The 27,017-nt window shown below is 44.9% G+C and overlaps 1 protein-coding gene across 1 annotated transcript in view; it reads right to left on the minus strand.

Annotated features, from left to right (window-relative positions):
- The window catches only part of LOC106613535 (uncharacterized), a 123,078-nt gene that overhangs the window by 21,158 nt on the left and 74,903 nt on the right, over positions 1-27,017 (minus strand). The window contains exons 5-8 of the mRNA XM_014215897.3: positions 9,901-10,062; positions 6,595-6,705; positions 2,942-3,119; positions 1-12 (exon numbers count right to left, since the gene is read on the minus strand). The exon at positions 1-12 is cut by the window's left edge and continues 175 nt beyond it. Of these exons, the coding sequence (XP_014071372.1) occupies positions 1-12; positions 2,942-3,119; positions 6,595-6,705; positions 9,901-10,062 (463 nt within the window). The remainder of the gene's footprint in view (positions 13-2,941; positions 3,120-6,594; positions 6,706-9,900; positions 10,063-27,017) is intronic.

Raw genomic sequence — 27,017 nt, forward strand, 5'->3', positions numbered from 1 at the left:
CAGTGTACAGGCCTGAAAACCAAACAAAGTTCATTCACTAAATGTGCCAACTTGAGTCCCTCACTCGGCCATGTTCCCTTTGACCAAATGAAAAAGCTTTTCATGGCAACGAGCTTTTGTTGTCACAACTGATCATACAATCAGTGAGAGCTTTGAAAAATTAAATGTTCTGTTGTTTTGTGCTGTTTGTGATTTACAGTACATTGTTTGGGTTGTCCTCGGTTGTCCTTAAAATGTTTTGTTCTGGTTACAATACTATTTATTTCGTACATTAGTATTACGATTTCTGATGAGAAGACTTTATAGGAATTTTGAACATGAGTGGAGTTGAGAGAACTGGCACGGTGGCTCAGGATCTCTCTGTATGTGTGTGTGTGTGTGTGTCTGTCTGTCTGTGTGTGTGTGTCTGTCTGTCTGTGTGTGTGTGTCTGTCTGTCTGTGTGTGTGCGAGCGTACATGTGTGCCCCTGTGCCAGTCCCTAAGTATTTGTAGCAGTTTAAATGCATCTGACCTTCCTGTCTGAGCATCAGAAAAGAGTCAGTCTACAGATCTATGATCTTAATTTGAGCCAGTCTCCTACAGCAGGAAAATAATCCTGCAGCAACAGGAAATGTGAATTACTATGTGGATTATAATTAATGCACATTTTTTGCAGCGGTTTATACAGTATATTTTCATAAGGGAAAATCAAGTCTGAAATTTCAAAGTGGAAATTACAAACTTTAGAAGCCTTTTTAAACCTCAAAACACTACAAGGTTTACATTTCCTGCATGGCAGGAAAGTTATCCTGCAACAGGGTGATCAAATTAAGATTCCACATCTGTACTTCAGTTGAATGGTGATTCAGGCTCATGACAAATCACAATGACAGCTGAATGCTCTACTGAGAGCTCCAGTTGAAAGAGCTCAGCTCTGTCCAGGGGCTCTCAGATTGCCTAAGAGGGTCAAGGCACTGAAGTCAGCAGCCCCCTCTGCTTCTCACTCCTCCTCCTGTACTGTAAATCTGTTCTCTCGTCTCTCCTCTCCTCACTCTGTCCTGTCTGTGATGTCTTTCCCAGTGTCCTGGGGGACAGCGTAGCGTCGTTGACTGTCCAGGGCAATGAGGCGGTGCGGAGAAGAGAGGAGACGAGAGGAGCGCTCCTGGTTTCTGCAGTACTGTTCCCCCAGCTGTGCTCAAGTGGAAGCAGGGCCTATCTGACAGCTCTCTGAAATGGTTACAAGCTTGATTCATTACCCCCAAATCATCAATCACAGACCTTAAATGGTTTCCCCTTTAGCCCCCACATCTGCTACCAGACCAGCAAACATTCTACAAATAATCGCTGTGATTGCTTCAATTTCATCGCAAGCATCAGCGGTGCAGGGTTTCCCAGCGTGTTTGGGGATGATTGTAGGAGTGTTCTGTGACGATTCTAAATGTTTTCTTTTTATGTGGGTTCTGAGAAGGTTATGTGACGGGCCTGAGAACATTTGGTTGTGACGGTTCTGAGAGTTTCCTCTGTGAGTTTTGTGAAGGTTCTTTGTGAGTTAGGAGGGGGTTCTGTAGGGTTAGGGTGATGTTTGTGGTGGCAGCATAGCCTGACTTGTAGCCTGTCATAATTAGATGGACCTATGGTCATCTACAGTAATGTGCTCTAGCAGTTGAATTTAATATAAAGATATCTTCCTGAGTAAGATTGAGCCTACTGAACATCTCTTTAGCCTTAGAAACTAAAACCTACAGATACCAAAAACCAACCAACGGGAAACATAAGATTCACAGCAACTAGAAGTGCTACCCATTGTCAGCTATGTTAACGTTCAAGAGCCTCCCTACTCTGCCCATCCTGCTGACTCTCCTCCCTCTGTTGGCTAGAGAACAAAGCTCAACACATGCAATGATGGATCCCATTTCATTTCGCCTGGCGTAAACCCTAACAAACCCGTCGTCCTCGAACGCCTCCTAATCAACCAATACGGCCACAGCAACACAACAGCTCCTGCGGGCTAGAAACCATTTGCACATTTTGTCACAATTGGAGCTAGCAACACATCCACTCAAAACAGAGGGAGAGGAGAAGGAAAGATGCCAGTATTTCAAGCATCGATTCAATAATCAAAGACAACTTGAGCTTTCATAGTCCCATAACAATAACAGAGAGAGATGGGGAGTCTGGATTGGACAAACTGAGCAAACAATGACAGATGTGTCCATAAACTGTGGACACTGCAGGGCATCTCTCCTCTCCTCCATAGTAAACCCTATATTTGATCCTGCTCATCAACCTCTCTTTCGCAAGCCAATTTGACTGTAGTATAGTCTATGGGATCTCCATAGAGAGACTTCCAAGTTGAATCAAAAAGAATGTGAATCGGAGATGTTCATGTTCAGCATTCATTGCAAGTCACAAATGTTAGCCATTTGTAGATGTTCTTTATTATTACATCTCAGTTTGATTTCCACCAAGTCCTAAATAACCCTCAACCAGCGGTCTCAACCAGCGGTCTCAACCAGCGGTCTCAACCAGCGGGAAGTGAGGCGAAAGTTTCTTATAAAACATGTAGGACTTGTTTCTCCAAACCGAATCAGTTCTAATTAATGCATCAGGTATCACATTCAGCATGAGATTGAGCTGAAGGCACTCTGGAAAATTAGCACTGAGACAGTGTCTGCCAGTCTATCATGTCAAAATGTCAACGTTTACTGTAATATTAAAGATAGGTCAGTGTGTCAGTTGGTGAATTGGGGGTTAAGGGTTGGAGTAGGATGAAGTTGTCCTGGCCTAGAAGCTGAGCTAAGGTCAGTTTTGCGTTAGAATAATTAAGAAAGATGATCCTAGATCTGAAAACTGAGCTGATCCTAGATCCTAGAGGCATCTTTTACCTGGAGCATTAGGGTCTGGGGTTATGGGTTAGCGGTTAAGGGTGAGGGGTTAGTGGGGTAGAGTGACCTCCGTGCACCTGTGAAGATGTCCTGGCCCAGTCCCGGGGATCGGCCATCCTTCCCGTTGAACAAATGCTGCTGCGAGGGGGCGGGGCAGTGCAGGTGCTGGTGCTGAGAGGGGGCAGAGCCCTGCAGGTGGTGCACAGACAGACACTCACTCAGGACATCCTGCTCCAGGTGGGGGCAGGGCCTCAGCTGTCAATCAAGCAGAGAAGGGGAGGGGTTGTTGGACAATACATACAGGTGATTAGGAAGCATGAATTTCAGAGTTTGGTTGGACATCTTTCATACCAACACAAAGCCATGACATGAAAAGCGATAACCTGTCTTTCTGCAAATTGTATCTGGGTGAGCAAACACACATGAAACTGCAGTCTATCAGGCATTCCATGCCGGGGTGGAATTGGGGCAGCGTGTTTCACTCCTCCCAAAGTGAAAACATTACTATGACATGAAAAACGTGTTTGTGAGCTGAATTCCTGCATTCCCAGTGGTTTTAGTTACCAATCTAAATCCACGTTTTAAATTCCAACCCTGGGTATATTAAGCTAGCAGTGGTTTCAAGGTAATCTACATCAGTTGGAATGATAGCTAGGTAGTCTGTCTTACAGATCAGTGAAATGGTTTACTCTCTTCTATACATCAGTGCAGTGGCTTGCACTGTAGTAAAATGTTATCGTAAGGTATGGTACATGCCAAGGCAGTGCATTGCAGGAATTATAACAACCATGTCTTTCTTCCCCTTCATCTGCAGAAGTACCTTCAGAGCTGTCCCACTGGGCACATCTGTCAATTCAACGCCTATTCCATGTTGGCTCAACGTCATTTCATTGAAATGACGTGGAAACAATGTTGATCCAACCCATGTGTGCCCAGCGGGGTGGTGACGTCAGGACATGGTTGATCACACCGAATGCCTGGTTTTAAGCTGAAGGTAAAGGCAGGGATTTTTTTTTAATCCAACATGATTCTATGGTGTGGCTGGACTGACGGGATAGGTGTGATCCCTCTATGGCTCTAATGAGAATCTCGTCGTTCTCTAGTCTAGTGGGCTGGTTGTCTCAGTTGATTAGAGCACAGCGCTAACCATATAAGGTTGAGGGTTTGATCCCAAACGAGGCTATATTTATCTATAGATTGCTACACATATAAGCTGCACTAAACTACACTGAATCTGTTAAAAAGGCTGTAGTGTAATGTCAACCACTCTACGAGGACAGCGACGCTGAGGCTCTGCCAGTAAGAGCTGACTTAAGTAACATCAGGGCTATGGTAAGAATAAAAGGCACACAAGAACAAAAGTCTTTAATAAAGCAGTGAATCAGTTCGTTAGTGGTGGCATCTCAACCACAGAGACTGAGAGGAAATGACAGGCTTAGAGGCCCGCTTCCCGACCACAAGCAGCCCACTTACTAGGACCAGGAGAAAGAGAGGGATCAGGACAACTAGTCCATCTAGCGATCATTCTGTTCATCCATTCTCTCGTTTACAGGTTGGACAAGCCAACGGAGAAAGCCAAGAGGATAGCTACGCGGTTCGAAGCATGCACTACCGCGCTCACAGATATCCCAACAGATTAGTATGCCAGGGCTGCCATCTGAACTACTTCAATGGAATTCATTCAGGATGGATTTAATAGCCAGTCTGGATAGATATTTGAGTTGGCATGAGGCTTTTTCTTTTATATCTGAGCCCTGGAATCAAGATTCCAGATGGAACGCTGTCTTTACGTATCACAGACCGATTCGACAATCATCACATTGTAAGTTGACACTCGGACAACGTCAGTAAGTGACCGAACACATGTGGTGATTGGCAACCGTTCCTTACCAGCGCCTTGCAACAATTCATCAAGTCTAATTGGGCCTCTGCCTTTCACAACATGACGCTGTAACAGATTGGACTGTCTTTTTTTCTGTTCCAAGATAGAGTGAGGGGGTTTGTTTGACATGTGTCCACAACATCTGGCCACTGGGGTATTCGGCTCGAGCTACAGCTTATTAACAATGGTGCAAGCCTCACATGTTTCTGTTTAACAGCAATGGTAAGCAAAGGAACACATTATCCAGGCCCGGCCACCACCGCTCAAGCCCTTTAGACACAATGAGACCATTCTGTCTCTCCATTCTCCCCATATTTACCAAGCCCGATCAGCAGAAGAGTGTGCTGTTGACCATGAACATGACGAAATGTGGTCCAACCTGATCTATTGTCAGGGAAATTGATTTCAAAGGCTCTGCTAAATTAAACCAACTGTGTGAAGCCGCGAGGAAGAATAAGCACTAAAACGGAGATGATTACACCTACTGGGGGACATTTGCGACGCATGTGGCCTGACAAGATCGACAAGAGTCTTAACACGCTCTCAGTCGTCATTGAATTTCTTCACTTTGACTTGAAGAGCACCGGCGAAACGGGGCTCGTCTCTTTTGAACGTCAGCCATTTAACATTCAGTTGATCCGCATGGCGGAGTGGACCCTTTTCCGGCTTACAAGTCATCGACAAGTCATCGATGTGCTACGCACTACTTACCTGGAAACGAGAAACAAGGACTAGCGCTAATATCTAGGGTCCTCCCGCTGGGGTGGAGATGATTGTGGACTACAGGAAATGGAGGACCGAGCACGCCCCCATTCTCATCGACGGGGCTGTAGTGGAGCAGGTTGAGAGCTCCAAGTTCCTTGGTGTCCAGATCACCAACAAACTAACATGGCCCAAGCACACCAAGACAGTCGTGAAGAGGGCACGACAAAACCTATTCCCCCTCAGGAGACTGAAAATATTTGGCATGGGTCCTCAGATCCTCAAAAGGTTCTACAGCTGCACCATCGAGAGCATCCTGACTGTTTACATCACTGCCTGGTATGGCAACTGCTCTGCCTCTGACCGCAAGGCACTACAGAGGGAAGTGTGTACGGCCCAGTACATCACCGGGGCAAGCTTCCTGCCATCCAGGACCTCTATACCAGGCGGTGTCAGAGGAAAGCCCCAAAAAATGTCAAAGACTCCAGCCACCCTAGTCATAGACTGTTCTCTCTGCTACTGCACGGAAAGTGGTAACGGAGCACCAAATCTAGGTCCAAGAGGCTTCTAAACAGCTTCTACCCCCAAGCCATAAGACTCCTGAACATGTAATCAAATGGCTACCCAGACTATTTGCATTGCCCACCCCCCCACCCCCCCATCCCACCCCCTCTTTTACGCCGCTGCTACTCTCTGTTATTATCTATGCATAGTCACTTAAATAACTGTACCTACATGTACATATTACCTAAATTACCTCGACTAACCGGTGCCCCCGCACATTGACTCTGTACAGGTACCCCCTATATATAGCATTGCTATTGTTATTTTACTGCTGCTCTTAAATTACTTTTTCCTTTTATTTCTTATTCTTATTTTTTAAACTGCGTTGTTGGTTAGGGTCTTGTAAGTAAGCATTTCACTATAAGGTCTACACCTGTTGTATACGGCAGATGTGACTAATACAATTTGATTTGAGTTAACTGGTCAAAAGATGTACAGTGTGAGAAAGTGGAGGCTGGAGAAGCTAGGATGGCTCCTTCAATGCATTCTGGCCATTACAATGAGCCCATCCTCTGATTTAAAGTGACAGCTTTTTGGGGGAGGATTGTCAGTAAATTCTCTCACTCTCTCTGAGTGTCTTACCTTTCTACGCACCTGTTGCTCTTTGGCCGAGTGGATCTTGACGTGTTTGCGTAGGGAGCTGGGGTCGGTGTAGCGCTTGGTGCATCCAGGGATCTGACATGCGTACGGTTTCTATAGAACACGATGAACATATGAACAGTGTATGATAAGTGTCTGATTTAAAGCAACTAGTTATTCCGTAATGACAGTGCAGTGAAGCAGCCACAAGTCAAAGCAACCTAACATTTCGAAATGGATTAATACAAAACCACATGTGAACTCAAGAACATGTAGGCATTGGCCATAGGCACTAAGTTACATTGCCAAAGAAGAGCAAAAATCAAGAACAAGAATTCACACAAAAACCACACAGAAGAGTAATGAAATGTGATGAAATAAGAAGGCAAAGATAGCCTCCTACCTTTCAGCTGAGAATACAGAGAGTAATTGAAGAAATTGAGGGCAAGAGAGAAGGAATGAGAAAGAGAGTGAAATATAAAATATAAATTGAATAAAATATTCAATTTGACAACATTTTTAAGCACTACAATAAATCCCATTTAAAGTAGCACATTGGCACTCCATAGAAGATTGACGACATAAAGATCACGTGTGTTATAAGGTTTATAAAGATACATGCTCGTGAAGTTATAGTGCAAACTACGCCAAAAGATGTGAGGGGGGCAGTAAACATGATCACCGAAAGCAACAAGCACTTTGCTACACCCACAATAACATCTGCTAAATATGTGTATGCGACCAATAACATTTGATTGGATCACTACACCAGTGGTGTAAAAACCACTGCTCTCCCTATCATTAACTTTCCTCATTGTCACACAATATTACTGAAGAAAACACAGCATGCAGCCTGGCGATGGAGATATTTTCCCCTTGTGATTACCTGACCAAAAGCATGTGGACACGTGCTCATCAAACATCGCATTCCAAAATCATGGGCATTAATATGGAGTTGGTCCCTCCTTTGCTGCTATAGCAGCCTCCACTCTTCTGGGAAGGCTTTCTACTTGATATTGGAACATTGCTGCGGGGACTTGCTTCCATTCAGCCACAAGAGCATTAGTGAGGTCGGGCACTGATGTTGGGTGATTAGGCCTGGCTCGCAGTCGTCGTTCCAATTCATCCCAAAAGTGTTCAATGGGGTTGAGGACAGGGCTCTGTGCAGGCCAGTCAAGTTCTTCCACGCCGATCTCAACAAACCATTTCTGTATGGACCTCGCATTGTGCACGGGGGCATTGTCATGCTGAAACAGGAAAGGGCCTTCCCCAAACTCTTGTCACAAAGTTAGATGTACAGAATCGTCTAGAATGTCATTGTATGCTGTAGCGTTAACATTTCCCTTCACTGGAACTAAGGGGTCTAGCCCGAACCATGAAAAACAGCCCCAGACCATTATTCCTCCTCCACCATTGGCACTATGCATTTGGGCAGGTAGCATTCTCCGGGCATACGCCAAACCAAGATTCATCCGTCAGACTGCCAGATGGTGAAGCGTGATTCATCACTCCAGAGAACGCATTTCCACTGCTCCAGAGTCCAATAGCGGCAAGCTTTACACCACTCCAGCCAACGCATGGCATTGTGCATGGTGATCTTCGGCTTGTGTGCGGCTGCTCGGCCATGGAAACCCATTTCATGAAGCTCCCGACGAACAGTTATTGTGCTGAAATTGCATCCAGAGGCAGTTTGGAACTCGGTAGTGAGTGTTGCAGCCGAGAACAGACGATTTTTACTCGCTACAGCGGTCCTGTTCTGTGAGCTTGTGGGGCCTACCAATTCGCGGCTGAACCATTGTTGCTCCTAGACGTTTCCACTACACAATAACAGCACTTACAGTTAACCCGGGGCAGCTCTAGCAGGGCAGAAATTTGACGAACTGACTTGTTGGAAATGTGGCATCCTATGACAGTGCCACGTTGAAAGTCACTGAGCTCTTCAGTAAGGCCATTCCACTGCCAATGTTTGTCTATGGAGATTGTATGGCTGTGTGCTCGATTTTATATACCTGTCAGCAACGGGTGTGGCTGAAATAGCCGAATCCACTCATTTGAAAAGGGGTGTCCACATACTTTTGTATAGTGTATGTTTTTTCTCTCTCTATACTGTGGAATATAAGGTGACCATTAAAGTGAAAGGTGATACGCCTCTTTATTAGTTCTCCGTTTGTACCTCGCTCATTTCTGTAAATAACACATTGTTATTCCAAGCCACTCTCAGCACCACTCATCTCTGCCCTGTTTGTTATTCCTACGCAACGCCACCCCGACACAGACCCGATGAGTGGAGAAAAGAGCCAGCGAGGGAGAGAAAAACACACACAACTTCTTTCTAGTATAAATATCATAGTTGAAAATGATTTTTCCCCAAAGTGTGTTTGGCAGGGTGGCGGGCGGCGGAATTAGGCTCTCGGCGGGGCGCTAATGTGCGGCCATCAGCGTCTTGGGCTGGTGGTGGAATTGGCTGTGTCAGTACGGTAGTGAGGCTGGGGGGCTGAGGCTGGGGGGCTGAGGCTGGTTGAGGCCTGTGGACTGTGATAAAGTAGGACGTTGGAGGAGTAACGGAGACAGGAGGAATGAGTAGTGGCTGACTCAGGCTTTCCTTTCCTCTATATGCAGTCATTGGTTTCCCCCCCTGTAGCAGAGAGAGACAAGGCAAAGCCCTGTCTGAGCCGAACGCTCCACGCTAACCTAACGGCTGCTTATTTCACATACTGTGACTCGAATCGGACTAATGGAAGTGATATTTTAATGATCTGTAGCATGTCGTGGCACCGGCACAGCCTCTGGCTGACGGAGGGAGTGTGGGGCGAGTGAGAACCTGCGTCTTACTCCCTGACTGATGGTCCGCTTATTGAACTGTGACGCTGTCAATGGATGGAAATGGGCATTGAGGTTTGGAAATGGGCACTGACTCTTTCAAGTGTACAATTCCATTTTCCTTTAAGTTTAGTGAATGGTAACCTTGGAAAGGAAGGGGAAAAAGAAGGGAAATCTAAACAAACACTGGTTGATGCTAAGTCAAATAAAAATTCCCCCATACACCGTAACCAGGGTTGGACGTTTGGGGATGCCCACTAGTGATTGTTACTCCTATAACAAATCAGGTCACCCCTATCAGAGTTAAAATGTTAACAATGGCCCCTCCCACTACTTTTATGGCACTCACACTCACAACGAGTGTCTAAAATAACCCTGACTCGAACCCCTTACAACAGCCTTGATCCATGATCTACAGCAGAAAGGAAACAGGAGGTAGGAATTGTGGGTAGTAGAACCAGAGTGGAGGCTGTCTCCATGTGTTCTGACCGTGTCCAGGTGAGTGCGCTGGTGCTTGGCCCGGTCGCTGGAGTTGCTGAAAGCTTTCTGGCAGCCGGGGTGCTGGCACAGGTAGGGCTTCTCCCCTGTGTGGCTCCGTAGGTGGATCTTTAGGTTCTCCAGGCGGGAAAAGGCCTTGCTGCAGCCCTCAAACTGCAGGAGAGGATAGATAAGAGAATAGAAACAGACAGACAGAGAGACAGAGAGAGAGAGAGAGAGAGAGAGAGAGAGAGAGAGATCAATAAGAGAGAGAGATCAATAAGAGAGGAAGGCTGTAAACAGTGGTACAATGAAGCCACTGTGTCCATGTACCTCTGTGACTCAGAGCAGCGCATGCTCCCACTCTTTCCCCCACTCCTTCTATCAGTCACACAGCTGGATGAGTCCCTTCCTTACAATGACACCAGGCCATGGAAACTAACAGATACTGTACCGGCCATGCTCAAAATCTTCAATTTATACATGGGCTGGGCACTTGTGTTTCCACAGACCACTGTAAAAAGCTATTAGTAACCAAATTACATTGATTTAGTCCCAAATGGCACCCTTTTCCCTGTTTAGTACACAACTTTTGACCAGTGCCCATAGGCATTATTTAGGGAATAGGGTGCCATTTGGGACTCAGACATTGTCATATGAGCTAGGAACACCTCACATCTGTATTTTACAGATGTAGGATCTTAATTTAAGCCAGTTTGCTACAGCAGGAAAATAATCCTGCAGAAAGAGGAAATATGAATTATTATGTGGATTACAATTAATATACATTTTTCTAGCGGATGGTACATATTTGTTATGGGAAAATCAAGTCTGAAATTTCTAAATGGAAATTACAAACTTCAGAAGCCTTTTCAAACCTGAAATACACTACAAGTTTTACATTTCCAGCATTGCAACAGGGCGATCAAATTTAGATCCTACATCTGTATATACATGCCTACAGTACTAGTGTTACTACAACTTGCTATGTAGCTACTGGTGAGGCTACAGTGCAGGGAGATGATACTAAGCCCATACTACCAAGAGACAGGTAGTGGGTTGCAGGAGAAACGACAGTAAACCTATACTGTACAGTGACAGTTAATGGGTGACATGCAGAGCATAGTATATGAGGGTAGATGAACTAGATAAGTGGCAGTGAGTGTAAAGAAGCCCATTACATCTGATCCTGACTGGCCACTCAGCCCATTTGATCCTATCCACTCAGCCAATGAACACCACAGATTTGCTAGCACACCCATTATTCATGAGTCTGCTCGCATATCCTCCCCCGCTCATCAACACAAACACGGCTGATTGGCTGAGACAGTGGCCATCCTCCTCCTCCTCTATGCATGCTACTGTAAACAGCCATTAAGTGTATGGAGCACCCCTGTACATGTAGAGTACAGTACACCTCAACGTAACTTATATCCCACTTCGTTAATCTGCCTTAGCTATTCACGGGGACTCGCGGCAGTGGCTACGGTTAGCCTGACATCAATACCAGTCATGGTTGCTATCATGGTCCACAACAATGAGAGCCTTTGGGGCCACTGAGGAGCATTGCATCAAGGCCCTTTCAGTTACAATTACTTTCCTGTTACCCTATCTGAGGGCTCTGCCGGCTCCACCTCCCTGGCCATTATGCATCGATCAGGGGCGTGGCACACACACACACACACACACACACACACACACACACACACACACACACACGTAGGGAGGGGACTAGTAGGGTCGTCTCACTCTGTGGCCTGGGCAGCAGTGAAACCTGACATGGAGGAACTGCTCTCTATTGTCCCCTGACCTTTAGTGAAGCCTGTGTGTGTGTGTGTGTGTGTGTGTGTGTGTGTGTGTGTGTGTGTGTGTGTGTGTGTGTGTGTGTGTGTGTGCGTGTGTGTGTGTGTGTGTGTGTGTGTGTGTGTGTGTGCGCGCGTGTGTGTGCGCGCACGCACTGGGCTGGGGAGTGTCAGGTTACGCCCAAGGAGAGAGACACACCATTCTTCTAATGGCCCTTCAGTCCTGATCTGAGCTCAATGCTCATACATGGCCTCCTTCATTCACTCACAGCACAGGCAGGAAGCGCCATCTATTCACAGCCCCCTCCATTTCACATGGACGAAACCTAACCCTGTCATGGGAGAGCTGGGTCAGATGACCGAGGTTGTGTGTGTGTGCGTGTGTATGTGTGTATGTTTGTCCGTGCCTGTCTAAATGTGCTATTCAAACATAAAAAAAGAGACCAGAAGACTCCTTTGTCTCATCACACTCACATAGCTTACTCATCAGCACAACAGCTCCGTACTCAGCAACCCCATAGAGACTCACGGTTTTGTTGTGATAAGTGGACACCTTAAAGCTGTTCACACACACACACACACACACACACACACACACACACACACACACACACACACACACACACACACACACACACACACACACACACACACACACACACACACACACACACACACACACACACACACACACACACACACACACACACGTTTGGATTGTAGAAAGGGCAAGGATAAATATCACACAGAAGACATGATACGGCATGTAATGCACAGTAGATTTCAGCACACCAATGTCATGAGATCAACCCGACCATGCAACATCAACACAGGGCAGAGAAATGTGCCTACTCAGGCCTCCTCGATCGGAGGGCTTGGGAAACATCTAAAAGTGTCAGACAATACACACTGGAGTCGTATTATTCTAGAAGCAGGGTCATCAAATGTATAGGACTGAGAGGGGGGGTGGGTGGAATTTCCATAAAATCTCAGAGAAGAAGCCCTCTATACTAGCATGTCAGTCCTGACAGACACATACCGTGCCGACTCTTGAAATACAGGGCCGAACATTTGAGTTTGGAAAACAAATATAAACCTTATTGACGGGCCAAATGTGTGTATTTATGTAGAAGGGAAATAATCAGTCTTTCATTCTTTCTTTGACGCAATACAAATTTGAAGCTAAATGAGAGTTATAGGTCCGTGGAGAAAAGCGTGCTAATCGTGTTGCGCTGGATATTAAAGTGCCCGAGGTCGGCTGGCAGTGAGACAGTGCCTGTGTCCCAAATGGCACCCTTTAGCCCGCACAGAGCCCTAGAATAGGGAGCCATTTGGGACGCAGGCAGGGAGGGTGAAGTTTCCCCGCCTGTTGAGAGCCTACTACCACCGCTGGGCAAGGGCACATGATTCACAGGACATTGGTTTACTGACCGGCTCATAGAGCATTTACTGTGCATGGTCAGGTGTTGCTAACCTGCCAGTCAAAATGGCATCTGTTAGTGTAGTGGGTTACTGGGAAGGTGTCGGCAAAGTCAAAAGCAAGACTGGGGCATAGGTTGAAATTCTACAGCGTGCGTATAACTTTACTGCTGTGTGAGAGCTACTGAAGCTATTTTGTACAGAGAAAAAAAATGTCACAAAGAATTTGGTTGTTGATTTTTCCGTGAAATGGATGAGCATAGATGTAAAACAGGATGACATGGAAGAAGGTATGGGTGGGAAGGCCTGGAGCCAGCCGAGGTGTCGAAACCACACAGGACAGCTTCAGCTTCTTCTAAACACGTCTTTGATATTATTTGTGAAAGCAGTTTAGACGCTAATCACATGAATTGCTTTAAACATGTTTGGCTTTCCCCTCTGAATGATTGGTTCTAAGGTAAACGGGCTCGATAACCACACGAAGGGAGCAGGCGAGCAGGGCCTGAGCCGGGTTTGACACCGTCTCACTCTGAGAGGGCGGCTTGGGCAGCTCGGTAAACATTGGGGTGACGGTGGGTTCTGACATGGCCGAGGGGCCGGCAGCCGATCACAACAGACAGCTTGTGGGCCCAGAGAGCTGGGCTGTGAAGGTACAGCGAGCTTGAGGCCTTCATGGGAAATTAATTCTGACTGGCAAAGAGAAGCCCAAACAGTTGGCCGCCTAAATGGCCGCAGTGTATCGCTAACCTACAAAAAAAGAGCTCATTAGAAAGAGCCTGACTGAGATGCCGGAGAAGATCGAAACAAACCGCCCGTTTATTGCGTAGCATAGGGGGGAAAAAGCTGCCGCTGACATCTCAGACATCATTTTGATAGAAAGAGAGAGAGAAGAGAGAGAGAGAGAGAGAGAGAGAGAGAGAGAGAGAGAGAGAGAGAGAGAGATGAAACGAAACAAGAGTTTTCTCAGGAGGTTCATTTCTTTAGAAATGCACTGTATTCGACTGTATCGAGGTCATGTAAGCGAAAGCCTCACCTTCTCAATGTGCTTTTTTTTGTGAGGAATAACTTTCGAAAGTTCTTTCTCTCGACAGCTATAGTCTCCTGTGTTGCTGCTAACAGGAGGGAATCCTTTGATATCAGTGAAACCCCAGCAGGGCCCTGTCACGTTTCTGGCCTGCTCTCACCACCATCTGTTTGACTGGTGGCTTCTGACTAATGATGAGAGAAATGAGATTAAAATGTTTGGCTGCTAACTAGCATGAAATCCCTATTACTCATTTTGAGAGGACCTTCAGTAAAAGCAATAGGTACTCCGGGGCTTAACAAGGCCCACCGGTTCTCCGCTTTGATTAATTTCAGCTAATGCATCGAGGCTCTGTAATTGCCTAAGCTTCTAACGGGGTGAAGTGTTCTCTTAAAGCCTAATCTGGGAATCCAACACAGCGCCACAGAATAAAACCCTAGATAAAAAGTTATACTGGTTGCTTTTCAGTATTATTCTAATCTGAATAGGTACTGGAAGTGTGTTCATTTATCACAAGGTGCCTTTTTATACGCTGACCGACGAGGAAAACCGCCAACACTTCAGGATCTGTTCAGCTGAAAAATGCTGGAGCGGAGCGTTCAGGCTGCGGCTCGGGGAAACATGTGCGTTTAATCTGCCTGCTTCCAAATGCCCCGTGGCAACCACAGCAAAGAGCAGAAAAACGTAAATGGATGAAATTATATCCATATGATTCAACGAGACAGCTAAGGAGAGGCAGGTTTCTCATGTGCTTCGTCAGGGTACCAAATTAAAGCCAGCTTCGCTAAAACATTTGCATTACATAGTTTACACATATCATTTCCACAGCCAAGCAGGACCCCTTTTAGCAGCCAGACTCATCTGTTGCGAATAGAGGACCTAATTTGAATCAAAGATAGGGGACGATTTTTTTTCTTCTCCTTTCCATTTCTTAATGCTGGATTGAGATGAATTCACACACACTTTACTTTGTTTTTCTTTTGCGTCATTCCCCCTTATCCTCAGCCCAAACTCTCACAGCACTTGATTTATGAATGGTGAGATATGAGTACACGCATACACAGCGGTGACTAAGGCAGGACTGTTGTCCAGATGGAACTGAGTGAGCGAGCGCTGCTGAAGCGATAGCTCGCTCAGCCGATAAATTGGTGGAAGGAAGTAGTCATGTAAATGACTAAAGAAATTGTTCCGATCAGCCATTTTGTACTCACACGGTCCCGCATAGTTTGGGGCAGATGAAAAAGTTTGTGAATGGCATCGTCTACAACAGGAAGCATTCCTATGATGACTAAATGAGGCATCCAGCATAATGGCCCACCAGCTGCTCTCTGCCACAACAAGGGGCCTGCGTCCCAAATGGCACCCTATTCCCGATATAGTGCACTACTTTTGACCAGAGCCCTATGGACCTTGGTCAAAGTAGTGCACTATAAAGGGAATAGGGTACCATTTGGAATGAATCCTAGCACTTTTGATGGAGATTGAGGGGGAACTATATGGTGGATTTGAACCCTTGTTGCTATGGGGGACTGGTATAGAACGACTTATAGAACTACTTTGGGTAAGTCTGGCTCCAGAATACATGGTGAGTCGAGTCGTCATGGAAGCACTTAACCTGTTGAGACTCAGGGGGCCTGCGTTCACATATGTGCCAGCTTCCAGGCCCTGTATTACATTAGAGAGCTAAGATGTGATTTCCTCGTGATCGGGGCATCGCTGGGTTTATGGCCCAGTTTGAGAGGGAGAGGGAAGTGGGGTCACACACGCGTACCATAGTACAGCCCTTCTCTCTTTGATAAAAGTAAAAAGGATATATCTTATTTGCTGATCTGATGTCCTTCACTGTTAGCGTTCAACAGCAACTGTTCATTCCCAAGCCGAACTCCCAGTTTCCACATAAAAGCGAAAATGCCCTCAATGTGCCATTGGTTCAGTGGCACACCTTGTCTGTGTGTTACCTTGAAACTGGCCCATGTTCATTCGTACCCAACCCTGTATGAAAACAGACAAACTGTGCAGGAGTTCCCATTGAAATGCACTCAACTTCCAACACAAATGGGGTCACGTTTCAGCCAAGTGACCAACCGCATCCATATCAATGCGTTCAAATGAGAGTGGACAATGTTTAGACTGGACCAGTACTAAAGCCTTAACAGTAGTAGGGTTTTTTTTTGGCAGACTTCGATGTTACAGGGCAGAAGTTGACTTTTAAATCGTGGTTGCGCCAACAACAAAACAAAAAAATCTGAAGGGGTTTCTGAAACGTCAGTCCATTTGAGATTGAGGGAAGTTCAGTTGGAGGGCTTGTGTATTGGTTACAGCCAGAGTCTTATATTCAGGAGCCCTTATATATTTTTTTCAATGTAAGGCTCTGGTTACAGCAATGAAGATAGGTAAAAGAAAGGCATTGGTTTTGGTGGACGAAAATCATTCCGGATCTTTACTCTTGTGAATAATCATTCAATGAGAGGTGATTGAAACTCATTATTCAGAGTTGGTGCGTCATGACTGTGTTTTATGGAGCTGTATCTCTCTCTCTGATTACTGGCCCTGTGTTTACCCTAGCTGCCCTAACCATTTCTAATAGCTAATTAGAGTGTATTACACAGCCCTGGTGCCATGACCATTAGTAGACCATCAAGGCATTAATTATAAACCTTTTCGCCGTAACTCGAACCCCCAGAGTGAGGGGATCGTTAGTGAAAATCCTTAACACGATATGTGCTTTGAGACGGCTGCTGGACTGATGTTACTCCCAGTCAATACCGTATCATCTGTGACAGGTCTGAGAGCAGCATCCTCTCTCCTCTCTCTCTGCCAACCCGGGCTCAATCTGTCCAGGAGCTCTCCCTCACACCTGCTTCCATTCCCCCCTGCACCTCTTCTCTCCTCTCCACACCCCTTTCTGGGCAAAGCTCCTCTTCCTCCAAGGCTTCAGTGGGTTCCACAGTGGGGACTGTTATACAAGTGGATGGATTCAGGCGCCTGTTAGATGGCATTTATTAGTTGATCGCTTTGATACTTTTTTCTTCTAGATTGTTCTATGTTAAAGCAGCTTGACTCATACCGGCTCTCTCTTAACTCAATCAACCGTTTCTTCATCTCTTGAATCCCTCTTTCTGTCCACCACTGTCCCTCACTCCCTCCTCCCGTGTACCTCTGACGTCAGTCTCTCGTGCATCATCCGGCTCTCCCTAACTCCGAAAAAGCAGGAAAATGTATGCGCTCACTACTGTAAGTTGCTCTGAATAAGAGTGTCCGCTAGATGACTCAAATGTAAATTTACAATGTATCTCTCTCTCTCTCTCTCTCTCTCTCTCTCTCTCTCTCTCTCTCTCTCTCTCTCTCTCTCTCTCTCTCTCTCTCTCTCTCTCTCTCTCTCTCTCTCTCTCTCTCTCTCTCTCTCTCTCTCTCTCTCTCTCTCTCTCTCTCTCTCCCTCCCTCCCTCCCTCCCTCCCTCCCTCCCTCCCTTTTGGCAAACTGCTCCTTGTCCACGCAACAAAATAAACATTTCAGAGGCGCCGCGTGCTGCCAAGCCAAACGCCTTGACGCCACAGGCCCCATAATATTCAGAGAGAAAACAGTCGCTGCGAAATGAAACAATAGGTCAAGATGGCATTGTGATCACCGCCCAGCACTGGCCCAAGCAAGGCGAAGAGCCGAAGAGAGAGAAAGGGCATTTTGCGCAACTAACAGTCCCTCGGAAAGAGATCGAACAGCGAACAGCGGGGCGTCATTCACTCTGCTGGAGAACGTCCAGACCACTAGAGCCTTCTGGGTAATGGAGAATGGAGCGGCGGCTGCCCGAGACGTGGTGAAACTGAACTGCTAACGGTGCCCTCTCGGTTTGTTCAGTTCTTAGCGTGCCAAAGTCGTGCTCTCTTGTCTTCTCTCTCTGGGCGTCGGGGAGTCCAGTTTCACACCAACGTGGGGTTACGGCTGGCTGTGATATATCAGCCTGCAACCGGCATTCAATGTGTCAGTCCTTATCAAGGCTCAAGTATATCACCCCTCATTCGTACTTCAGCAGATGTCCAAGTATTCACTTCTGAATAAATCAATTCATATCAACATTTTAGTAAGTGGTTCCATGTTCACATTTAATAAGTCAATCCCCATTCACCACCAATCTGCATTACTGTTTTGGCCCATGTTCCTAATGCCTGGCTGCAAACACATTCGTTTAAGTGCAAAAACAGTCTCTGTTCCTGAGCAATTACTTTGGACAAAAGCAACCTGCCAACTGCAGGAATTGTGAGGTTCCAGTGTTCCCGATTGGTATTCCACAGTAAACGTTTTTATATTTATGGAATATTTTCCATTACATTTCTCATCAGACACTTGTTTATGTTAGCCGTAATATGAGTCTGGGCCTGGCACTTGCTGGCCGCACACCGTGGCCACACAATGTTTTTTCACATGCAATATCCATTAACAGTACCATCGGTTGACCAAATTGTGCATGACCTAATGTAAATCTTGGCTTTATCCCTTTAAAATATGAAACTTGGCACATCAGCAACACTGATTTTGGTTTCATTTTGCTCTGTGAAATGGACAATCTGAAAGGATCGGTCCTACGTGCCACAAACTTAATCGTTGTTATTACAGAAACCAAAGCTAGCATAAGACAGGAGAAACAATAAAAAAGTTCCCAGACTTATCCTTAATTCTGTAAGGAAACAAAACCAATGGTTATAAATCCAGCATAAACCTTTTACATCTATGTTAAACTAATTCCGAGGCTGAACCGATCAAATGTGAAACACATGTTTGAAGTTGTACAGGATCCTTTTCTGGAGACTGTTCAGCGTCACTGGAGGGGTGTAAAACTCTATGGGAGGAATGTAAATCAGATGTCTACCAATCGAACTCACTGGTTCTGAATAAACCAAGCCAGTAGCACCAATCAATGGGACCTGTACAATGCCACAACACAGCAGGTTAAACATTCTAGGCGCCGGTGTCATGACAAAATTCTCCACTATGACAAAGCGTGGAAGTTACTGTGATGTCGTTGCTCTCTCTCCCCCCCACCCCCAGTCCCCCCCTCTCTCTCTGGTCTAGGGTTGAAAAATTCCGAGAACGTTCAATAAATTCTCTGGGTTTCCAGAAATACTGGTTGGAGGTTCGGGATTTCCTGCTTATTCCCTCCTGATTCCGGGAACCCTCCAACCGGGATTTTGGGAAAACCAGTTCCCGGAATTTTGCAACCCTACTTTGGTCTCTCTCTCTCTCTCTCTGGTCTCTCACTCTCTCTGGTCTCTCTCCCTCTCTCTCTTTCTGGAGAGAGCTCTGATACAGCTCTGTGGTGCATCTCCATTATAACAGGCAGAGTGAAGGCTTGACAGCGTAAACAGACAGAGCCTGTAGGGAGTGTGGACAGCCTCATTGGCCTGGAGGACTGAACACTTTGCTGGGGAACGCTCCCAGCTCTAATTGCCCTGCTGGATTCCAGCTGTGAGTCAGCGTTACAGAGCGCAATGTTCTGCCAACGCTATGAATGCTATGAAAAAGCTCACAAATATGGATCACATTCACAACGTACCAAATCACTTTCAGGTACATCACACAGCGTGTTGAGTTGATTCTGGGCTGAATACTTTGGGGATGACATAATTTTTATACAATGACACAACTCTCTCTTCTATTTTCCTTCTGGCCTCCTCTTCCTTTCAAAACCTTCAAACGTCACCTGCTAGCTAGCCAACCTAGCCACTGAACACATATGTCAACATAACCCTACCACATAACACATTCTATTTCAATCCATTAAAAAAATGCTAACATCCATCCTTCTCTCTCTCGACAGTACCAGTGTCTGTACTGTAGCTACTTTATATTCGTTTCTGGCCCAGAGTGACACTGGATCCTGGTCTGACTCTGGAGTCTGGACTGGTCTGAGTAGAGGCGTAGTCCAGGGGCTGTGGTCTGGCGGCCCTGGCTCTGAGGCAGACATGGTCTGGGTTTCTGGAGAAGGGCATATAAAGGTGTCTCTTGTTGCTCTGTTTATTGGGAGATGTGACGGCGGTCAGGCTAGGCGAGGTAGATGATGTTTCTCTGGGCTCAGTGGTTTGTGTGATGCGTGTCCCACTGACACCCAGCCCCCCTTGCTACATCAATACCTCAACAACACCCACTCCATCTCTGGGTAATGAGAGATTTACCTCTGTCCACATACTGTTCACACACTGTCCCACACACTCCCAACAGACCCGGCTCACACACTGCGGCTCACAGAGAATGTTTGCGGAATGGCTGCTGCTCGGTCACAAATTGTGTCTCGTCAGTCAGTACAAAACGAGGCTAGTGTTACGTAGGGAGTACTACGCTCGAGAAAGTATATTTTTCTTTTTCCTGGTAAACTGCCTCCAAATGTTTCCATAATAAGCTTGTCTGTCCTGAGGATTTAAATGGTTTACAAGCAAGGCCCCATGTTTTATATGACCCTTGACACTGCAGCATTAGAGAACCCAAAGTGCTTTGTTTGGAAGCGTTAGGAACAGTGGCAGCATCCCAAACGGCAACCCATTCCCTCTATAGTGCACTACTTTTGACGAGAGTCCTATGGGAACTCTATGGGAACTAGTCAAAAGTAGGCTGCCATTTGGGACTAGGGTGCCATTTGGGAAGGTACCCGTATCAGAGTGGATCTGGTCTAATGAGGCCCATTACCTCAGAGGGAGATCCCAAAACACATGTTAGACCAGTGTTCTACAACAGGCCTGTTCAGGTCCCCATCCATCCCTCAGAGATCCCAGGAACGTGCCTGGATAATAGACCCTGAACACGGCTCTGTTCGTCTCTCCCATGTATTAGAAAACTGATCTGGCCCACTGGTGAGGTTAAACTGATTAAGGACTTGGATCGGACACAATTATGACACAACCACTGCGCTATGTTAGAGTCAAGCCTGTCAACTTCAGCCCGGTCGATCAGGTTTCTGATACAAAACCGTGATTAAATGTTAAGGAAATTACAAACTCAAAATATTGCATTCCAGACAAATGTAATTAGGGTACCGCATATAGTGGATCGTCCATGCTTTGATACCTGGTTACGCAGTCTGAGACAGGGGAGCTGGTTCACTGCATCTCTAACTTTGTTTCACTGTGGCTTCGTAATACTTTTATCTGTGTCAGCTGTAGTGAAATGAAATATAAAAATGGCTATTGAGGCTCTTTATTTGTGGTCGTAATCATGGTTCAGCAATATATATATATATATATATAGCTATAAGTATTTAGATCCAGACCCAAATGACTACGGAGAGAGAGGGAGAGAGAGGGAGAGAGAGAGAGAGAGAGAGAGAGAGAGAAACAAGACTGGATTGCATTACTGTAAAGAGATTGACTGGAAAACTTTTATGGCTTGACAAGAACTTGGCCTGGCCTATTTGACAAGGAAAACAAGCAAGATCCATCTATTTCCAGGCCTTTCATTGCCATGCCAAAACATCAGTCTCAGACCATTTCTGCCAGCAGTTTCATCATACTAATATATGTATCGCATATGGCCAGTGTTTCTCCACTATTAGCATGACGCCCGAGACAGCCAAGTGGCACATAGGATCTGACAGATGACAGAAGATAACGATGGCATGACATTATGGCTTCATTGCACCAATAGAATACATGGAATAACAATTGGACGTGGCTGACCACATGCTTGATTGATAAGAGATTGGGAGGGTGGGTACATAAATGATTGACAGCAGGCAGGGACGCTCTGAAGCCACAGTCATACAGCGGTGGTAATCATGGGTTGACACTGTCATTTCCAGATACACCGCAGACGGTTACTGTGGGCTCTTATTGCCTTGTGCTCCGAATTCAATTACTCTGGGCTTTCAAATTCTAGGCAGGCTATCAGAACTCAAGTTCCCCATACAATTATCCATTTAGTCCTGACATGTAAAAAACATAAAATAAAAAAAGCCTCCTCTCTCTTTTTCCCCTATTGCTTCTGAGTATTCATGTTTAACTGAATCGTACAGAGTTCTCCCTCCCCTTCTCCTCCAGTACAGAGTGTGTGGGTCTCTGTGAGCGCTGAGCTGGCTCATGCCTACAGACCTGGCCGTCTAGGTTAAAATTCTGAATCATATGTCTTCATTGCAGGTAGCTGCTACCGGGCCAGAGTCCCAGCCTCTGAAAGATTGCACTGGCTAAGCAGTCCAGACAGTCCAGAGTGTCAGCGGCTCGTACTGGTACAAACACATTAATATCAACGTCAGTCGCCGCCTGCGCCCTACGTCCAGACAGCTCCGGTTTCAGTACAGCGTTCAGGGGAAAAGTCGGGTCATGTGTAGAACCTCAGTTTTAATTAGCTAATGGCACTCGCCGTTTCATCTCCTGTGTCGGAGCTGATTGCTCACAAAAGACTCCATTTACCCGGAGAAAACACCACGCCATCTTGGCAACGGACGCCGCTGTATGTCTCAACGTCTGCTTGTGGGGGATTTGGCCACTCTCTTCCAAAAATCAGTCTAATAAATCTAAATATATATGTTTGCTGGTTTCACACCTCTGAAAAAAAAAGGAAATTCCATGATCTATGCTTTTTTTCCAGCAGGTCCCTGGCTGACTGCAGTCAATTTTCCTTCAGCATATGTTGGTGTGTGTGTGTCGAGAGAGTGGTTTCATTAGGCAGGTGAGGTGGTGGCTGGGGTGTGTTTTATCATTATGACTTGGGTGGCTCGGTGCAACTCTGAGTTCTTAATCATTCTCAAAACTAAAACCGAAACTTTATTCAATTTGGAGGGTAAAATACCAAATGTGTTCTTAAAGTAAAATGGGTAACACTATTTTATTTTTGACAGAGATTAGCAGGTATATACTTGGAAAGTACATGGTAAAATGGTAATTACATCTGTCCTAATTCTTTTGATGGCTATATCCAATATCTTTGAATGAATTATATATAAAATAAACCATATCTTCTATTTTATTATACAAATTGATAATTGAGGGGGCCACATGTCCCCTCAGTTTCAGTGGGCATTATGCCTCTGGCCCTAACAGACACTCAAAAGCCTCCACACACCTGAAAAACATTGATGGAAGACACAGAGTTATACAGTGCCTTCAGAAACTATTCATACCCCTTGACCTTTTCCACATTTTGTTGTATTACAAAGTGCAATAAACATTTAATTGATTGTCATTTTTTTTGTCAACGATCTACACAAAACACTCTGTAATGTCAAAATGGAAGAAAAATTCTAACATTTGTAGAAATAACTATGGAAAAAACAAGATAAGTAGATAAGTATTCAACCTCCTGAGTCAATACATGTTAGAATCCCATTTGGCAGTGATTACAGGTCTGAGTCATTCTGGGTAAGTCTCTAAGAGCTTTCCACACCTGGATTGTGCAACACTTGCCTATTTTTTATTTATTATTCAAGCTCTGTCAAATTGGTTGTTGATCATTGCTAGACAACAATTTTCATGTCTTGCCATAGATTTTCAAGCAGATTTAAGTCAAAACTGTAACTCGGCCACATTCACTGTCTTCTTGGTAAACAACTTCAGTGTAGACTTTGCCTGTGCTTAGCTCCATTCCGTAAATTTTTTATCCTGAAAAACTCCACAGTCCTTAACGATTACAAGCATACTCATAACATGATGCAGTCAACACTATGATTGAAAATATGGAGAGTGATACTCAATAATGTGTTGTATTGGATTTGCCCCAAACATAACACTTTCTATTTAGGACAAAAAGTGAATTTCTTTGCCAATTTTTTTGCAGTATTACTTTAGTGCCTTATTGTAAACAGTTTTGGAATATTTGTATTCTGTACAGGCTACCTTCTTTTCACTCTGTCAATTAGGTAAGTATTGTTGAGTAACTACAATGTTGTTGATCCATCCTCAGTTTTCTCCTATCACAGCAATTAAACTCTGTAACTGTTTTAAAGTCACCATTGAAATCCCTGAAAAGTTTTCTTTCTCTCCGGCAACTGAGTTAGGAAGGATGCCTGTATTTTTGTAGTTTCTGGATGTATTGATACACCATCCAAAGTGTAATTAATAACTTCAACATGCTCAAAGGGATATTTAATGTCTTCTTTTTTATTTTTAACCATCTACCAATAAGTTCCCTTCTTTGCGAGGCATTGGAAAACCTCCCTGGTCTTTGTGGTTGAATTTGTGTTTGAAATTCACTGCTCAAACAAGGGACCTTACAGATAATTGTATGTGTGGGGTACAGAGATGATGTAGTCATTAAAAAAAATCATGTAAAACACTATTATTGCATACAGAATGAGTCCATGAAATGTATTATTTGACTTGTTAAGCAAAGTTTTACTCCTGAATTTATTTAGGCTTGCCATAACAAAGGGTTTGAATACTTATTGACTCCAGACATTTCAGCTTTTCATTTTTAATTAATTTGTAAACATTTCTAAAAACATAATTCCACTTCGACATTATGGAGTATTGTGTGAAGGCCAGTGACGAAAACAATCTCAATTGAATCCATTTTAAATTCAGGCTGTGACACAACAAAATGTGGGAAAAGTCAAGGGGTATGAATACTTTCTGAAGGCACTGTAGGTTAAAGAATAAACTGAACCACAATGAGTTATATAGTATGTATCTAAAAGGTAACTTGACCCAGTCAACTTCTCAGGTAAGTCTCTGAAAAAATTTGAGGGAAGCACAAGAGAATCCTTCAACAGGCCTTCTCAACATTCATATAGTCCAACATTGTGCAATACTTTCAATGGACAGGATTTCAAAACAATTTCATACAATTTTGCCATTCAGCTAATCTGTGGAGACTTGGAGAGAACCAAGTAAAGAACCAAACGCAAGTTATGGTCCTACATGGTCCAGCGCGACGTGTCTCATCAAGTTCTATATTATATAGGGTTTAGATGAATATTTATCTGAACTTCAAGGGTGCAGAGTGGAGCGATCTGACTCAGAGACATTAAGTCCGCAGGACCGTCTCGATATAACCCGCTAAGTTATCAAAGCCTGCGACTATGTCAGGGCTCCGGTTGCTGGATATATTTTTAATATTTATGCAGACAAGATAAAAAAAATGTAATAAACTAAAACAACAGTCCGAATTAGGCATGAAACATAACAGGATATTGCAGAGAGATTATGCCATTTCCTTTTCGCCCGTGTGTCCCTGCCTGCCAGACTACTATACAACAGCTCTGGGGCCTGCATTAATTGTAGGGGGGGGGGGCTTTACAAGTTCTCCGAACTCAACGGTTACAGATGGAGCCGCAATTTTTATGTGGGACCGCGTTAAACATAGCCAGGTATGGACAGTGACAAGCGAGAGGTCGGGAGAACGACTTTTGTGTTGTGATAATGACTTTTTCCTGCCAAGACACCGCATGAAACAAATGCTGTGCAGCTGGAGGAGGCTGGAGGGGAGGGGAGTGTTATGCTTGGATGTGAGCGCAGCTCCAACTCATGAGCGCCCACTGGAATCTGCCGCTGGAAAGATAATAAAGGAAATAGATGGGGGGGGGGGGGGGTTCTGGAGCATTTGGTCCTGAATCAAAATGTCTCATCTGTTTCCTCTGTGCGAATAGCTGGAATTCCTAAATGCCTTTGTCTATTGCATGAGTACAGCAAACACAACAGGCATCCTTCAAACGCTTCTGACTGCAGTGGTCACAGACGCATAAGGACTAAATAAGGATACGAAATAAGATACGACGACATATACACACACATGCTGTACGTATAAACGCACACGCACTACAAATCATAGCCCACATCTGTGACAAATGGTGGCAGGGATCTATCTCCATAGTATTGCGCATGAATGACCACACACTCTCCACCATTATGCAAACACAAACTCGTTGCCTCAAGACACATGTGAAACACGTGCACACTTTCTTCCACTTTCTCTAAGGCGTTCTGTCGAGCTGAATCTAAATACATACTCATTAGAAGTGTTTATGCAAGTCCGAATACATTTCTGTTTTTGTTCAGTTTGAGAACTGAGTGTTAGAATCCAACATGGATAGAAAATGTGTGTGTGTGTGTGTGTGTGTGTGTGTGTGTGTGTGTGTGTGTGTGTGTGTGTGTGTGTGTGTGTGTGTGTGTGTGTGCGTGTGTGTGTGTGTTAGTGTGTGGGCGTGTGTGCGTGTATGTGTGTTTGAGGCCTTGCTGAGGTCTGAGTGATTGGGAGGCTGGGATGTGTAGCTTGGACCCGCACACACACTGCCTCCCGTCCCGAGATAAAGTCCAGCGGTTCCATTACACTGAGGCAAATTGTTCTAGTGTTAGCATCTGGTAAGCATCTCCCCACACAAAAACACACATACATTTATACATACATGTAGTACAGTACGTACACATACAGACACACACAAACACACACTCCGTCTATTTTCCCTTCCTGTCCTACGTGGCACCAAACTGACCTCAGTGATAGAGTTTGAGTCACACTCAGGTTATACTGGCATGAACAGTCACAAGAGAAGAAAAAATTTGAGTGTTTAACGTATATACAACACTCTCTGAAAAAAACAACCAACAGCTGGACCACAACACAGGGAATTTGTTCCCAGAACTCCCTAGAATTCCCAGAATTTGCATGAAAAACAGCACAGAGTTGAGAGAAGATTCACAGCCTGAGCACATTTTGAGCTACAACATGCACACGCACTAATGAATGATGACTCTGAGGAACTTCCAGTAACTTCCAGTGCTCATTATACATTCAAATACTACACTACGCATTCATGTAAAAATTCCTATAAAATGTAGCTAACAATGTAAAGCAGTGTTAAGTGTCACTTTAACACTTAAACACTTTAACTGCATTTCACTTAACACTTCCTTATAACGCTCGCCAGTTTTCACACTTTCACAATAATGATCAGCCAGTAAATCATACAA

Source organism: Salmo salar, chromosome 10, assembly GCF_965601325.2.
Source record: "Salmo salar chromosome 10, fSalSal1, whole genome shotgun sequence".
Classification (NCBI taxonomy): Eukaryota; Metazoa; Chordata; class Actinopteri; order Salmoniformes; family Salmonidae; genus Salmo; species Salmo salar.